This window comes from Sus scrofa, chromosome 18 (genome assembly GCF_000003025.6).
Source record: "Sus scrofa isolate TJ Tabasco breed Duroc chromosome 18, Sscrofa11.1, whole genome shotgun sequence".
NCBI lineage: Eukaryota > Metazoa > Chordata > Mammalia > Artiodactyla > Suidae > Sus > Sus scrofa.
In genome coordinates, this window is record NC_010460.4 from 12,176,738 (window position 1) to 12,193,825 (window position 17,088).

At 41.3% G+C, this 17,088-nt stretch overlaps 1 protein-coding gene and 1 long non-coding RNA gene across 12 annotated transcripts in view; one reads left to right on the forward strand and one right to left on the reverse strand.

Annotated features, from left to right (window-relative positions):
• Positions 1 to 10,361, forward strand: part of DGKI (diacylglycerol kinase iota) — a 482,044-nt gene extending 471,683 nt beyond the window's left edge. For all 11 annotated transcript variants that reach the window (XM_021079007.1, XM_021079008.1, XM_021079004.1 and 8 more), the window contains one exon: positions 6 to 10,361. In XM_021079007.1, the coding sequence (XP_020934666.1) occupies positions 6 to 122 (117 nt within the window). In that variant the 3' untranslated portion in view covers positions 123 to 10,361. The remainder of the gene's footprint in view (positions 1 to 5) is intronic.
• Positions 1 to 17,088, reverse strand: part of LOC110257584 — a 43,936-nt gene that overhangs the window by 17,841 nt on the left and 9,007 nt on the right. The gene's annotated exons all lie outside the window — the stretch shown is intronic.

Sequence of the window (17,088 nt, forward strand, 5' to 3'; positions counted from 1 at the left end):
TACAGGGTAAGACACCTCAAGAAAGAGCACAGCAGGCGGGGGACCCCGATTTGGCTGCTTACCTAGAAAGCCGCCAGAACTATAAGATCATTGGCCATGAGGACCTGGAAACTGCGGTTTGACCCTGGTGGACACGCTGAGTGAACCTGAACGAGCACATCGCCTGTGCCCTCCTGGCGATTGGGCAGCTCCCCTGGAAGAAGCTGATGGAATCCATAAATCTGTCTCTCTCCTGCAAGAATCTGAGACCAGGCCACCAGTTTTAAGGGCTACCAAGATGTACAAGAGAACACGATAGCCCACTGAGGATGAGGCAGGATACCTGGAGATTTGTGGAACACAGGTCCACAAAATTCGATCCTTATTGCTTCCAGCAAGTAGCATGAACTTCTGTGTTCACCTGTATCATTTATTTTAAAGATTCAAGGATGTTCATATAAATGGCACTGCTCCCTCCGCCCCATGCGCTCATCTCTCCCCTGTACCGCACAATTCTACTGTAACTACCCATCGGTTAAAAAAAAAAAAACCAAAAACAAACATGATATGATCTGTTCTCTTTACATTCAGTCTTTGAAGACCATGAGACCCTGAAGGTCTCTACAGTCCCTCTGGATGTCCTGCAGAAATGTAACTGTAAAACCGCTTCCATTTCTGAGACGAAACATACCAAGACTCCTTAGTGACTCTCTGCATGTCTCCTCTCCCTCCCTGACCCCTTCTCCTTATCTCAAGCTGGGGAGTGCCACGTGGATAATGTCAACTCGTGATACCTCTGAGGTGTGGCAAGGTGGCGTGGGCGTTGTCTGCGCCCAGCTGTTCTCGGAGAGGTGACCCGGGGGTGACCCAGGGTGCGGGGCTGCTGCCGATGGCCGCGGAGGACGGGTTCCGCTTGGGCTGTCTGTCTGTCCAGCTCCGTTCTGCCTTCGTGTAGCCATCTCGGCCTTTGGCTGCCATCGAGATGAGCGATGGATTAAACAAAGGCCCAGAGCTGGTTGGCAGAAGCACTCAATTTTAAGTGCTGTTGAAACTGCTGAGCAGAAAACCGTGTGTGGGAACTGTGGTTACAGGAAATGGGGCGCTGTGACAGCAGTTTACTTTTACTTTTTTGATAATAGAAAGCAGGCTAATCGACTTGAAATAAAACAGTGAAAGCAAAAGTAGCAGCATATGTCAAAATAACTCACTTAAGCAAGAAAACAGTCGCTGGAATGTTGCACAGAGGCTCATAGGCTCTTGGGTACAGTAGTGAGGGGGGCTGATGTTAGGTTTTCCTTCTCAGTTTTTGATTTTCACTACTCCAAGTAAGCCTTGTCCCAAGGACAAAGCCTTGTGTTTTGAGTTCCACTGCCAGATTTCTGAGATGCCTGCATCTTTCAGATGGATGCCTCACTTACTGCTTGTCAGGTTCCAAGGTTATGCCCTGTAGCCCCATTTTTCATGTACGGGGTGGGCTAATATATTCTTTTCTCTATAGTTCCCCTACCAGAATGTTCCTAGTGCAGACTACTGTAGGAGTCTGGCTGGCAGTGGAATGCATCTTCTAATCCCGCCGCAGATCAGCTGGTACTTACAGGTCCCTCTGTTAGCAACTCTGTGATAATGAAAGCATCGGTCTTCTGGCTTTTGGGGGATTATCTACCTGACTTGGGTATAATAAGGCAAAAGTGAAAGTGGGTGACATTTTTGCTTCAGACTAAAGTGATGTCTTCTGAGCCTTTTTCCATTTCGCTCTTAGACACAAGGCAAGTGTTTGCTCGTGTTTCTGCATGGACATACATGATCGTCTCTCTGCATTTATTTAAAGGTCTAGTGATGAGACCATGCTTATCTGAATCACTTTTGGTCACCCAGCCGTTTGAAAGGACGGAGCTGATACTCTGTGTTGGATCGGAATAGCCTCTCAGTGGGTAGGGACTAACTCTGTCCTTAGTTGTTTCACTAAATCAAATTGTTGGCATTATTTCCAGCTCTGGGACGGTGGGTTGGCTGTGAGACATCTGTTTCCATACATCAGTCTTAGAAGTGGGACTGTCTTTGGGGTTTTCTGGTGAGGGCAAAAAGGACTGCAGAAAATGGTTTCCAGAAGTTGGAAAAAAGTGCATTTCAGGAGAATTTAATCACTGGGCTTTTGCTGGGAGTTTGTCAGCTGGGGGACTGTCAAAGAGATGATGTGATGACAGAAATATAATCCTTAAAACAGACTGGAATCTGGCTTTGCAATGGTGCCTTCCATTCCCTAGATTGAGCCAAACATTTAGCCATGCAGCCAGTTACCAGCTGCCCTTGCTGGGATGAGGGACTCGGTTTTCACCAACTGCCATCTCCTATTTCTCTGTGATGCTTCAAAGCAGCCCAGAGAAAACTGAGGGTAGAGGTGGCTATGGGCCAATTCAAATAGCTCCAACTGAAGTCACATGCAAATTCTTGGTATGGAAAGAGATGAGGTAACAACTACTGTAGGGGCCCTGGTGCATTTGGAAGTTGTTTCCAACCCAAAAGATAGTAATTTCCTACATTATTGATAGGGAATGACTCATGACCAAAGCAACTATCTCTTTGAACAAGCAAACACCCTGAGAACTTGGGTTTCGGCAAAAAAGTAAATTAAAAGCATCAAAAAATGAGCAGAATAGCGATCCGTTCAATTTCTTCAACATTAAATCTACCTCCTGTAGCTTTTATTTTATTTTTTAAATTGGCCACTGCATGTCACCATCCTGGGCTTTAGAAAAAGCTAAGGACATGTGCTCCAGGAGTTTCCAACTAGCTCAGGCTGGCACTCTCCCCTCTTATGAGCCATCAGAAGGTAGACAAGCCCTGGCCTGAAAATCCACAGGACTTTAAAAGATAAAAGTATATACCTATAGAAATACCATTTTCTACAAAAACCTATTGAGACGGCACTGCCAAGAATGGCTGACTTAGCAGACATTCCTCTGTGTTTGGCTCGGCAGAGCCCTTCGTCTTGTGGCACTGTCTGCTCTGGGATTCCATTTTTAGGTGAGGCTGATGAGGGATGAGAAATGCAGTTATTAAAAGACAACATTGTATCACCTTAAAAGTAGTCATTTCTGAAGCCTTATAGTCCCCTGTTACACATTTAATGAAAAAGAACCCAGTTAAGCTATGCTTTATCACATTCAAGGACTTGAAAAAGAACAGAAACCAAGAAGAAAAACAAAAACACCAGGGCTAGGAATTGCACTTGGAGAGTTTTGGTTACTTCTCTAGAGGTTATAACCTAAAATGAATGCAGTTTCAGAAACACAGACTTTAGCTGGCAGGTACACAGCCATGAAACTAGGGACAGCTGAGAGAAAGCCGCACAGGCCCCATCACGCCCCATCCTTGCCTGCTCGCTGGCCTTAGTGCATAGGCAGATCCATGTGCACAGAGAGATGCTCAACCCGTGGGTAGGGTTCATTTAGACCTAGCAAGTTTCTCTGCTGAAAGGACTTCTGGAATTTATTACTAGACTCCTCATAACATCCCTGTCTTAGAAAATGGGGGGCAGCAGTTTTGTTTGTTTACATGTCAATTTTATTTTAAATGTCTCAAATGTTTAAAGGATAAAAGGAGAACATGCCTTGTATAGAAAGTTCTAATACCACCAATGAGCATCCCATGCAAAGTCAAGGTGGTCCTCTGAGCTGGTCTAGTGTCTCCGACTAACTCCCTAGAGACAAACAGCGTGGACACTCATCAACATCGTTGCTTGTGTGTCATGTCAGATCCATTCTGTGCATATACAAGCCCTAACGTACATACAGACGTCTATTTCTTTCAAAACCTACATGTGTATATATCCTATACACACACTGCATAGGTTTAAAAAAGAACATTTTAGAAGCATGCCAGCCATCTGTACGTGTGTAGTTAACACCAACTGGCAAAGAGAAGGTAACAGAAAATTTTCATTTATTCTTTTTTGTATTATTCTATGCTTAGTTCTATGATTGCAGCACTTCAGCAGCACATGGCATTTGCTATTGCTCGTGTCATAAAATCCATGACCAAGAGGGCTTGTAATTGTTTTTGTTACCTTCTGTGAAGCATGGAACCTGCCTGAGCCCACAGACTTGTTTTTGCTATTACTGGATTTCCAGTGGAGAGTTTCTTCCTTTGGGAGGCTCACACCACTCTACAAGGCTGAGTTTACAGGACTGATGCTCATTGCTTTGCCTCATGATATTTAATTCAGGCAAGCGATGGCCAAAAAGGTGTAATAACTTGGCTATGGGTGGGGTCTGCTTCCTTCCAGTAGGAGTAGCTTAGAGTCACTATATTATTTGACTATGCCATAGAAAAATAAGAGATCATTGTCAAAGTGGCCCATCATAACCATCAAATAAAACTACTAATTGCTCTACTTAAATGGATTATTTTCATTTTAGGGGAAAAAGTAGAACACCCATTAAACGAGAGAGGTTTCTGGTTAATCTTTAACATTTATTTAGTATAAAATAGCTTCTGCCCAGGTCTGTAGAACCATCTCTGAATATCTCAGCTGTCTTAGTCTCTAAATGCCATATTCAGGTCATTATTTTAAGTCCTATTAAGCTTTTTCTTGGCCAAGCTTCTCAGACTGACTTTGGCTCCAGCTCTTTTCTGTGCTCTGGTCATCACTCATCTCCAGGCCCTCCAGTTTTCTGACCTTGCCAATAGTCCTACTCCAGGACTTTCTCTGTCATTGCCTTCAACAGTTTTGTCATACAGATGCCCAAATCTCCCCCAGATACTGTGCTCAAAATGGTTCAAAATGAAATTACCCTCTGGAGCAAGTATCTGTTTTGCCTGAAGGACAAATAGACTTCCAGGGACCTTCATCATCTTGGGTAGTTACTCTAGGCCTTATTCTGAGACGCAGTCTCCCAGGTGTGTTAAGCCAATTTCTTTCCTAGTCCCACCGTGAGGGCACAATCGCAGTGGCTTTGTACACACGCAGCGATATCAACCGTGTGACCCAGGAAGTCACCTGGGTGACGGTATCATATGAATGTTTACCTTTGCTGGCTATCTATGGATTGTAGGCTATCTCCCCTTAGGTTTTTTGGAGAAACCTAAAAATAGCAACTAAGCAAAATGTAGTGCCCCTGCCAGCCTGCTCGCCCAGGACACCGTGAGTTACTGACCTGGTCCTGGAAGGAAAAAAAAAAAAAAAAAAAAAAAAGAGCAAATAATTCTTAGCCATTGAAGCATTACATTTCAAAGTAGAAATTTGCATATTGGATGGTATTCTCGTGGTGGACAGATTCCAGGGTCTGTTTACAGATGTATTCTGTCCTTTTACACGCAATCATCTGTTCACGAATCAATCAGTCATGTATTTAATCACTGATTTTAAAATATGTTTATCATTTACTCTGATGCAGGCACCATACCAAGAATATAAGAATAAATGCAAAAGACAAAATTCCTGACCTCATAGAGCTCAGTCTAGGAGAAAATGCAAATTCTAAACTGCTAAGCTCTGGGCAGGAGAACCCCACGGTACCGGGGAACACGCCCTGCAGCTTCGTGTCAGTGTTTGTTATGATACCGCTCCTTAGCCAGCAATGTTTTAGGTCTATGAAAGATGAAGAGAGACTATGAAATAAAAATATTTTCCATTTCTTTCTTCTTGGAGTCTTGGTACTGTTCTTTAAGAATGGATTTGAAACCGAGACTTTAAGATGAGACTTAGAAACACTACTAAAATGAGAGCCAAAATATTTATCTTCTCAATGACTGAACCAGAAACAGGAGGCAAAACTTGCAGTGGGTTTTGAGTATAAAGATGAACTATAAATATCATCAAACAGCAGAGTGGGCCGAGTTAGAAACTGTGTCCCTTGGAATACTTAAGCAGAGGATACATGAGTTAGAAACTATGTCCCTTGGAATATTTAAGCAGAGGATACATGAGCACCTGGGGGGAGCTGTGATTAGGGACGTGTTTCTGAGGGGCTGGAACTGGGTCCTGGGAGTTCTAAGAAATGTTCCTTTAAAAATGAATTTGTTCAATGGCAGCATTTCATTGTAAAATTTAAAAAAAACCTTCAATCTTTTAAGACACTACTCGGTAACAGAGTCTTTCAATTTTGGAGCTATTTTCAAGTCTTCAAACTAAGCACAGATTTAAGAGCTAACGCAAAGAAAACATACTCAGAAGTATAACTTACTCAAAATAACTTCTGGAAACATTATAGATTTTGATGAATATTCTCAGACATTCTTAAGTCCTCTTTGAACTCTGTTTTGTCACTCATGCCATATAAAGAAGTGCTGTGGTTTGATATTCTGAGAATAAAGTATAACCACAGAATAAAATTCTGCCTGGCAGATATTTGGAGTCCAAGTAAATGTACATGAAAGGCAGTCATGAAAAGTGCTTGGCCTCTGTTCCGGGCCTGCTAATTACAAGGGAGGGCTTACCCATGGAAATGAGAAAGTGATGATTCTGCTTTTTACCCCTTTTCCATAGTTTCAGTATTTTGAGCCAAATGGCATCTGACGGAGGAGACTTCAGTGGTGGGAAGGGCCGACACCCTCTTGCTTCTCAATCTTTCCTACATACACTTTTCAACAAAAGAGTTTCGACAACTCGAATCTGTGCAACCGATGAGTAACAATTTCAGTCATTTTATAATGGTAACGCTTTAGCATTTTGATGCATTTTTGACACTTGAGCTTCAATACAAGCTCCTGAGGTGGATAATGCAGATCATGCATTTTAAATGGACAAATGAAACCTCAGAGCAATGAATTCAACCCACACAGATTCATGCAGTAAGTGGCAGAGCGGCAGCAGAATTAAGACCTTTAGATACTACAGACGAACGTGTCTACTGTAGATATTTTCTAGGTAAATAATTGTCCCCCGTTGCCTGCAGTGCTCTTTGACATCCATCATTCAGATTTCCATTGATTAAAAGGTGTCTCCTTGAAAAACTATTTACCCAAGATTCCACAGCTCGAGTGTGTTAGGACTGATGGAGAACAGGACATTGAAAATGTAGGGGTTTGGGAGGTCCTGTCGTGGCGCAGTGGTTAGCGAATCCGACTAGGAACCATGAGGTTGCGGGTTTGGTCCCTGCCCTTGCTCAGTGGGTTGAGGATCCGGTGTTGCTGTGAGCTGTGGTGTAGATCGCAGATGCAGCTCAGATCCCGTGTTGCTGTGGCTGTTGCTGTGGTGTAGGCCGGCAGCTACAGCTCCAATTAGACCCCTAGCCTGGGAACCTCCATATGCCGTGGGTGCGGCCCAAGAAATGGCAAAAAAAGAACAACAACAACAAAAAAAATGTAGGGGTTTTGCTCTCCGAGGCTTATCAGCTTGAACGTATTTCAAGGGGAGAAAGGTCAAATGTTTTGGTACAAGGATGGTTTTCATGTTAAGAAAATAACACTGGAGAGGGGGCGACTTCCTGGGTTACTTTTTAATTCTCAGCCTTTTTAAATGTTATTATCATTTCCCCTTCTTGGAAGTCCCTGATGGAATAACAGTATTCAGAGTGCTGCACCAAACGCTGTTGAGGATAGTCTTGCCACTGCTTGCGGTTTGGGGCGAGTTTGCAAGGCTATGTTCAACATCCACTGTCATACAGAGAGGTCATTGGGAAGATGCTGCACTTGAGACAGAAAGAACAAAGAGGCCTGAGATAGTCTTCCGTTCTGAATCTTGCAGTTGACAAGGCATCTGTATGGACCATTCGGTGAACATGTAAGAGAGGTGTTTGATCTGGATCAGAAGGATGCTACTTAGATGGGACTGTGAGGTTCAAGTTCTGCAGGGAAGACATTAAAACAAGGACAGAAGAAACCAGGAAGGGACATGGAAAGGAGGTAGCTTTACTACTTATATAAGGATTCATTTTTCTCTAAACATTACATCCAGAAAAAAATGTACTGGGCTTTCGATAAAACAGGTAACTTCCCACAGTATTTCTTCTAGTATTTAAATGAAAATTGAACAACCAGGTCAGGGATTATGAGACAATTCCTGAATTGTGAGGGAGCTTGAACTAAAAGACTTCTGTGATATTTTCCAGGTATAGATTTCTGTGATTTTAGACTGGAACAGAACTCACTTAGAGCCCCCCTTTTTTTCAGGTCCCTGCCATCTAGATGCAATGAAAGCATTTTTGTAAAAACACCAGACATTCCAAATATATCCCAGATCATGTAGAAGCTGGTATTTCATGACCCTAAAAAAAAAGTTGGCTTTTCTTCTACACACACACACATACACATGCTCACACACCACTGCTAGTCAATCCCCAAATCTCCTGCAGAAGATATATGTTTCCACTAAGGTAGACGAGTCACCAACTCAGAAATTAAAGCGGAAACAAAGGACGTAGTGTTCACCCCCCCCCCTTTTGGGGGTTGAAGTGTGCAGGTGCGACTGGGGGCTTGGAGAAGGGGCAGAAGAGCTCTGTATTTTCTGGCTTTAAAAAAATTAAAAAAGCATGGAGGCAATTTCTGTAATTTATTGCCATGAAGTAAGACTTCACTTCAGATCCCCAGACTAAGGTTACTAGGATATTTTTGTGTGAACTAGTTTAAACTGCCCGCCTTCCCTTACTTCCATGAGTTCCTAGATTTCAGGTTGGATGGGTGGGGGAGGAAGTTGGTCTGGAGATAAGTCCTAAAAAGTGGGCTCCTGTCTGGAGTCTTGTTCGCAGAACTGCTCCCACTGTACCTTCCCCCACCCAACTCCTTGCCTCTGGCTTGGGAAGCTAAGAAAGAACAGAGTTATGGAGGAAAAAAAAAAAAAAAAAAAGATTCTTAAGAGTAATAGGAAAATAAGCCTCTAGTCTTAAAACAAATTGCCATGGCAACCCGCAAATAAATATATACTCTCAGCAAATGTTGATCTTCATGAAAAGCAAATTCACAAGATACAGAAAATAACTGAACTTGATTAGGGTGGCTTCAGAGACTATTGACTGTAAAATTTTCACTTTATACAGCTTCGAAGAAATAGATTATGTCTAGAATTTAGGGGAAACCGGGACTCTGCTAATAGAAGAACTTTCCAATAGAGCTTTCTATTAGAACTAGGTTTTGTTTTTTGTTTTTTTTTAAAGGAGTGCTTCATAGCAGGTTAGACCATAGACTTGTCTGTGATCAAATTTGAGAAAAATAAGGACAACTTAGGGAGTTTTCCATAATCCTTACAAATTCTGAGATTAGGACTTTCTTATTTGGGGGTTTATATGTAACCTTTCCTCTTAAAAATATTATCAAGATAGCTGTTTACAAATTCTCTTATAAACATGACAACCCTAAACTCGTTACCCTATCATTCAATTTTAGGGGCATTTCTCTGAAATATGTTGGTGAGATCTATCAACTTTTAACTTAGCTTCTAGCTTTGATATTTACTGTACCTTATATAATGAATCCAAATATTTTCTGACCTTTGGAGTCTTATTAAAAGTGTTCATTCACTGCCCCCTCCCCCAATGGCTGGACTGAGGCTTTGATCACATGCAGAATTTCCAGTGCAACCAGAACCTACATTGATGCTTGCTAACACCCTGATTCTGGGCTGGGAAGTGTGGGGATCTTGCCATCCTGGGGAGTGAGATTTGGGGGAATTTTATAAACAAAATACTCTAGCGAGATAGAGTAGTTTGCGAAACACATCTTTGAAAAGTTAGAGTCCGATTTAGTCTCAGTTCAAGGTTAGCTAGTTTTTTAGGATTGCCAATGATTAAATGGGCAACCATGAATCAGACTATGGCTGATTGAAAATGAGGAAAACCATTCCTGTAAAGAACTAAGGAATAGAGGACAATCTCAGTTCTGTAAAAACGAACATTCTTCCATTTGATTTCGGAATGAGAAGCCGATTCTGGGCATGCAGGGGACCCTCGGCTCTGTGTCGCCCACTCTGAGAGGCTCCATCTGTAGGAAGAGGTCCAGTCACATTACAAAGGGCTGTTTCATGATTTCTGATTCTGCCCTATCACATCCCAGAGCCATGCTTTTGCCAAGCTGCCAGCTGGCAGGTTGGAATCCAAAAAAAGTAGCATCTGTGACAGGAGGAAGATGGAGTTTTATTTCCGGGTAAAGTGGGATCTAGATAATATGAAATGGAGGGAGGGTGGGTGGGTGGGAAGGGTAGGGTGGGGAAGAATGGAGTTTTTTTGTAACAAAGTCATAAAGTATTTTTCCCTAATTTTCTTGCATTTCCTATTTATACAAAGTATCTTGATCACTGTGTTGCTCTACAGAGATTTTCAATGGAATTAATTCGGGAGACGGAACTAATCTCTGAAAAAGAAACTGACTAGTTACATTACTTTTTGGACACTTTTTTTCTGTATTGTGAATTGTGTGGAACTGTACAGAATAAAAATTAAGAAATATAATTCGTTTCATTTTTTCTGTAACTGGCTGCTCAATGGAATTGGTGTGAATAGTATCCTTAAGGAGGATAATTTAGATTTTCAAAATCAAGAGGCAAGCAAAGGAGGTCCCGTCGTGGCTCAGTGGTTAACGAATCTGACTAGGAACCATGAGGTTGCGGGTTCGATCCCTGGCCTTGCTCAGTGGGTTAGGGATCCGGCGTTGCCGTGAGCAGTGGTGTAGGTCACAGACATGGCTCGGATCCCGCGTTGCTGTGGCTCTGGCATAGGCCGGTGGCTACAGCTCCGATTAGACCTCTAGCCTGGGAACCTCCATATGCCATAGAGCAACCCATGAAATGGCAAAAAGACTGAAAAAATAAATAAAAAAATAAAAAAAGAGGTAAGCAAAGAGTTGGCTGTTTGTGAAGGCAGAAACTAAAAGTGATAAAAAAAAAAAAAGGTCTGCCTTATCTGCCTTAAGACTTATTTCAAGAGGGACTAAGAGAGGCCAGATTTACTCTCCTAGTAAAACACTGATATATTAAATAATTGCTAAGACTCGGGACCTCAGGCAAAAAGGACAGTAATCCCCGAGAGATGGGAATCAAGTAAGAAAAGCTCTATGATGGCTCCATTTTATGGGCATCAGAGTTTCCCGGCAGTGGCTCCAGCAGGGGAAACTGAGGCAGAGCCTGGCAGGCTTCCTGACTGGGGGAGATAAGAGTTTGGGAGACCAAGGCAGCTGGAGCTTATGGAGCAGAGGAGCAGAAAGGACCTCCAAGAGCTTCAGAGACCTCCACCCAAGCATTTATTCTATAAAATACTTCTCACTATATGAGAGTGAGGAAACTGCCACAAACTGGACAAAAGGCCATCCAGAATGATGAGAAGGAACCAACCCAGCTCACGCGAAGCTGGGAATCCCACCTGTGAGCCACGCCGCACCCGTCCTGTCTACCAGGCCTTGATTTCTTAACAGAACACTCGGGGCTCCTCTTTTCTCCCACCTCAGCCCCACTCCCTCCCCAGCTCCAGTCACGAGGCAGCCGCTGTGACGGTTTGCGGTGACTCTTAGCACACCCTGTCTTTCCCCCCCTTTCCACTGTCAACCTCCGTTAACTCTACTCCCTGTCACAGACATCCACTTTGACATCCTATTTACTACCGGCCTTCAAAGGTGTATGTGTTGCCCAATTTTACTCTAAGAATTCAAAGTGGAAACATGGAATGCCATTAGCATGGCATGTAGGGGTGCCCCGCGGCTACAACCACACTACTTTCTGAAATCATTCAAGGTCATGACCCCAAAGCCAATGAAGGACAGTGTTCCTGTCATCTGGATCAAATAAGTTCTCTTTTTTATCTTTTTTAAATTGCTCTGCCTCATATCTGGGACTCTTCCATTTAGTTTTTATGAATTTCTTTCTCTTGGTGTTGGTTATTTTTCTGTGTTCTTACGGAACGGTAACACACCCACATAAACATGTGATTTTTTTAAGATAGGTCACTAGTATTATCTGGCTCTCTCATCGTTCTTTGAATCCGTTCCATTCTTTCTCCTGAAGGCATCCTTCTTGGAGTCCACTGGCTTCCTGTCCTAATTTTGATGAATTGTTTCCTAAGGATGCTGACCAGTTATCCCCTCAGGATGTCCCTCTTTGGGGCGTCTGCATTTGTCTTATCGCTTCTTGGCTCCCACATATGTCTTAGTTCCCTGACTTGCTCAAGGATAGCCACTAATGGCTTATTAAAACTAGGAACTAGGGAGATAAATTCTCTGAGTTCTTTCATGTTTGGAAAATGTGTATTTTATCTTTTAGCGTTTGTTCATATTTGGAATTATTGTGCCAACATCATTTTCCATTAGAAATGCAGAGAATCTTAATGAGGTAAAAAGGCAGCCATGTGCTTTGTGAAAAGGAGAAGTTCATTCACAAATAGGTTGAAATCAGAGTCACGTGTTGTGGTAACACAATGACTCTAGACACCGTGTTGCACAACTGCCTTGTGTGGAGGAGAAAACTGGTTCAGAGATGAACACACTGCCCAAGGTCATACAGCTAGTAGTGATACTGACTAGTGATAGGAGACTTCAAAGCTCAGGGACTCCTCATCTGCAACTTATATCTCAATACAAGAGTCAAATTTTGGGTTCCACCCTCTCACACTATTGGTGGGAATGTAACTGCTACAGCCACTGTGGCAAAGGGTGTCCTCAAAAAACTAAAAATAGGGTTGCTGTATGATCCAGCCATCCCACTCCTGGACTTACACCCAGATAAAACTGTTATTAGGAAAGACGTATGTACCCCTATGTTCATAGAAGCACTATTCACAATAGGTAAGACATGGAAACAACCTAAGTGTCCATCCACAGATGAATGAATAAAGGAAATATGCTGCATATATACAATGGAATATTGGCTGTAAAAAAAAGAATGAAATAATACCATTTGCAGCAACATGGAGGAACCTAGAGATTATCATAGTAAGTGAAGTAAGTCAAAAAGCAAAATATCTTATGATATCACTGATATGTGGAATCTAAAATGAACTTATCTATGAAATAGACTCACAGAGAGAAGAGATTTGAGGTTGCCAAAGGAGAAGGGGGTAGTGCAGGGATGGAGTGGGAGTTTGAGGTTAGCAGATGCAAACGGGTATATATAGAACAGATAAACAAGGTCCTACTACATAGCCCAGGAAACTATATTGAACCTCTCCTGTTGATAAAACCTAATGGAAAAGGGTATGAAAAATTATTCATATACAACTGAGTCACTTTGATGCAGCAAAAATTAACATTGTATAATCGACTATATTTCAATAAAGTTTTTTTTAAAAATGCTTAGGTTCCAGCTGAAGGCACTATTAAGATGAAACAGCATGCCCACTCTCACCACTTTTATTCAACATAGTATTGGAAGTCCTAGCCACAGCAATCAGACAAACGAAAGAAATAAAAGATACCCAAATTGGAAGAGATGAGGTAACACTGCCACTCTATGCAGATGCCATGATACTATATACAGAAAACCCTAAGGACTCCACACAACAAACTATTCGAACTGATCTACAAATTCAGCGTAAGTAGCAGAAATGAGATTAACATCCAGAAGTTGGTTGCATTTTTGTTTACTAACAATGAAATATTAGAAAAGGATATAAAAATACAGTAACTTTTTATTTTTTTAATTACTCCAATGAATTTATCACATCTGTAGTTGTATAATTATCATAACAATCTGATTTCACAGGATTTCCATCCCACAGCCCAGCTTTTATAATTGCGCCCCCCAAAATTAAATACCTAGGAATAAACCTGACCAAAGAGGTGAAAGACTTTTATGCTGAGAACTATAAAACATTAATCAAGGAAATTAAAGAGGATTCAAAGAACTAGAAAGCTATTTCATGCTCCTGTATTGGATGAATTAATATCATAAAAATAGCCATACTACCCAAAGCAATGTACAGATTCAATGCAATCCTTATCAAATTACCCATGACATTTTTCACAGAACCAGAACAAACGATCCAAAATTTTACATGCAACCACAAAAGACCCAGAATTGCCAAAGCAATTCTGAGAGACAAAAACCAAACAGGAGGCATAACTCTCCCAGACTTCGGACAATATTATAAAGCTACAGTCATCAAGATGGTGTGGTACTGGTACCAAAAGACACATGCCGACCAATGGAACAGAGAACCCAGAAATAAACCCAGACACCTATGGTCAATTAATCTTTGACAAAGTAGTCAAGAATATAAGATGGGAAAAAGACGGTCTCTTCAGCAAGTGGTGCTGGGAAAACTGGACAGCGACATGTAAATCCATGAAACCAGAACACACCCTCACACCATGCACAAAAATAAACTCGAATGGCTTAAAGACTTAAATATAAGACAAGACACCTTCAAACTCCTAGAAGAGAACATAGGCAAACATTCTCTGACATCAACCACACATGTTTTCTTAGGTCAGTTTCCCAAAGTAATAGAAATAAAAACAAAAATAAACCAATGGGACATCATAAAACTGATAAGCTTTTGCACAGCAAAGGAAACCATTAAAAAAAAAAAAAAAGATACCCTACAGAATGGGAGAAAATAGTTTCAAACAACGCAACTGACAAGGTCTTAATCTCCAAAATACACAAATAATTCATACAACTCAACAGTAAAAACAAACTTAAAAATGGGCAGAAGATCTGAATAGACATTTCTCCAAAGAATACATACAGATGGCCAAAAGCACGTGAAAAAATGCTCATCATCACTGATTATTAGAGAAATGCAAATCAAAACTACCACGAGATACTACCTCACACCAGTCAGAATAGCCATCCTTAATAAATGAACAAATAAATGCTGGAGAGGATGTGGAGAAAAAGGAACCTTCGACACTTCTGGTGGGAGTGTAAATTAGTACAACCACAATGGAAAATAGTATGGAGGTACCTCAAAAAACTAAATATAGAACTACCATATGACCCAGCAATCCTACTCCTGGGCATCTAACTGGACAAAACTTATCATTGAGAAAGATACATGGACCCATATGTTCACTGCAGCACTACTGACAACAGCCAAGAGGTGGAAACAACCTAAATGTCCATCCACAGATGAAGGGATTAAGAAGATGAGGTACATATACACAATGGAATACTACTCAGCCATAAAAAAGAACAAAATAATGCCATTTGCAGCAACAGGGTTGAAACTAAAGACTCTCAAACTAAGTGAAGTAAGTCAGAAAGACAAACACCATATGATATCACTTACACCTGGAATCCTAAATATGACACAAATGAACCTATCTACAGAAAAGAGACAAACTCATGGACTTGGAGAACAGACTTGTGGTTTTTTAGGGGGAGGGGGAAGGAGTGGGATGGACTAGGAGTTTGGGGTTAGAAGATGCAAACTATTGCATTTGGAGTGGATAAGCAATGAGATCCTGCTGTATAACACAGGGAACTATATCTAATCACTTGTGATGGAGCATGGTGGAGGATAATGTGTGAAAAAGAATGTATATATGTGTATAAGTGGGTCACTTTGCTGTACAGCAAACATTGACAGAATATTGTAAATCAACTATAATTAGATTTTTTTTTAAATGATGAAATGGGTACTTGTGGTAGAAAAGAATATACTGGATCCCAGCGTCAGTTCTGCTCCAGAGGGCAGAGTAAGTTTCTTACTTTCTTTGGGACCAAGTTTCCTCTTCTGTAAAACAAGACTGTACAATTAATGTGGTCTAGGCCTCTTCTCTCAAATGGGGGTATTCTCTCAACAAGATTTTTTAATAGAAGACTCATTATAAAGATGGGAAAACCTCCAAAATGATCTCCATGGAAAGCCCTCACTTTGGGAATCACTAAAGCTACCGCTAAAGTATACCATTTGAGCGGTATTTACCATAGCATTCATACTGGTGGGCATTTTTAAAGCTAAGATATCTATCACACACCTTCTGTAGGATTCAACACTTGAAATTGTGTGTATATGTTTATTCCAGAAATTGATAGTGAGCCACAGGTCACTAGATCTTCAACTATACAAGGCTATCACTTCAAAAGCATAAAGATATTTCACTGTTTCATACAGATGAAAAGGAGCAAAACTTACCCAGAGCACAGAGGCTTAATACCATCTGCGTCACAACTACATGAAGGATACATGCATCGTAACACTGAAGGATGTTCTCCTTCACTGCTCAGTCTCATTAGGTTGTGGATTTCTTTTCCGCTCGCACCCTCTGAATCTGTGTGGACAGCCCTGGGTTTGGTACTTATGTTGCTCATTATACACTGGGTGAACTTGTTCACATAGCTCTCTTTCTCTTTCTGAGCCTCCTTTTCTTCAGAAATACAGAAAATATCACCACCAACCAAGATATTGGCTGGAAAAATATTTAGAACAATGCCTAGTACACAGTAAGTGCTCCATGAGTTATACCTACGAACATATACTGGGAATGATGACATTGAAGGAACACTTTTTTTTTGGTCTTTTTAGGGCCACACCCACGGCTTCTGGAGGTTCTCAGGCTAGGGTTCAAATCAGAGCTGCAGCAGCCAGCCTACACCATAGCTCATGGCAATGTTGGATCCTTAACCCACTGAGCAAGGCCAGGGATCAAACCTTCATCCTCATGGTTACTACCCAGATTCGTTTCCTCTGAGTCATGACAGGAACTCCACATATTGTATTTCTAGCCTTGTTCCCTGCACTGAGGGGCAGGAGACAGGCAAAATGCATTCACCTTGGTGGACTTAGTTCCTTAAATCCACTTGGCCTGACATAGAAGTCTAACCTTAAGTTTGCCTCAATCCTTTATATCCCATGCTACTTATGAACATACCTTAAAAAACGAAAAATATACAAATTTTGACAGCGATTAATAAGGTACAACTCTGAAAACTCAGACTGAAAGAAAACATGCAAAAATACACTCAAATTTTGAAATGAAAATGGAAAAGAATTTAATCAGCTTGACCTACAGTCTAAGTCATAGGTTAGATAGTGGGCTTTTGGGAAATGCATGCAAAGAATGTTAATAATTCAGTTTTTAAAGCCTTTGGATTTATTTTAGATTAACTGGTTTAAAACACTTTATTCTTCAGAGAACCACCAAATGTGCCAACTCAGATGCTAGAGATCCAAAAATTTTTAAATTCTTTTGTAGCCTCAGAACCTCCGACAACATTTAAGTCGTATTGATAGATTCTATACATAC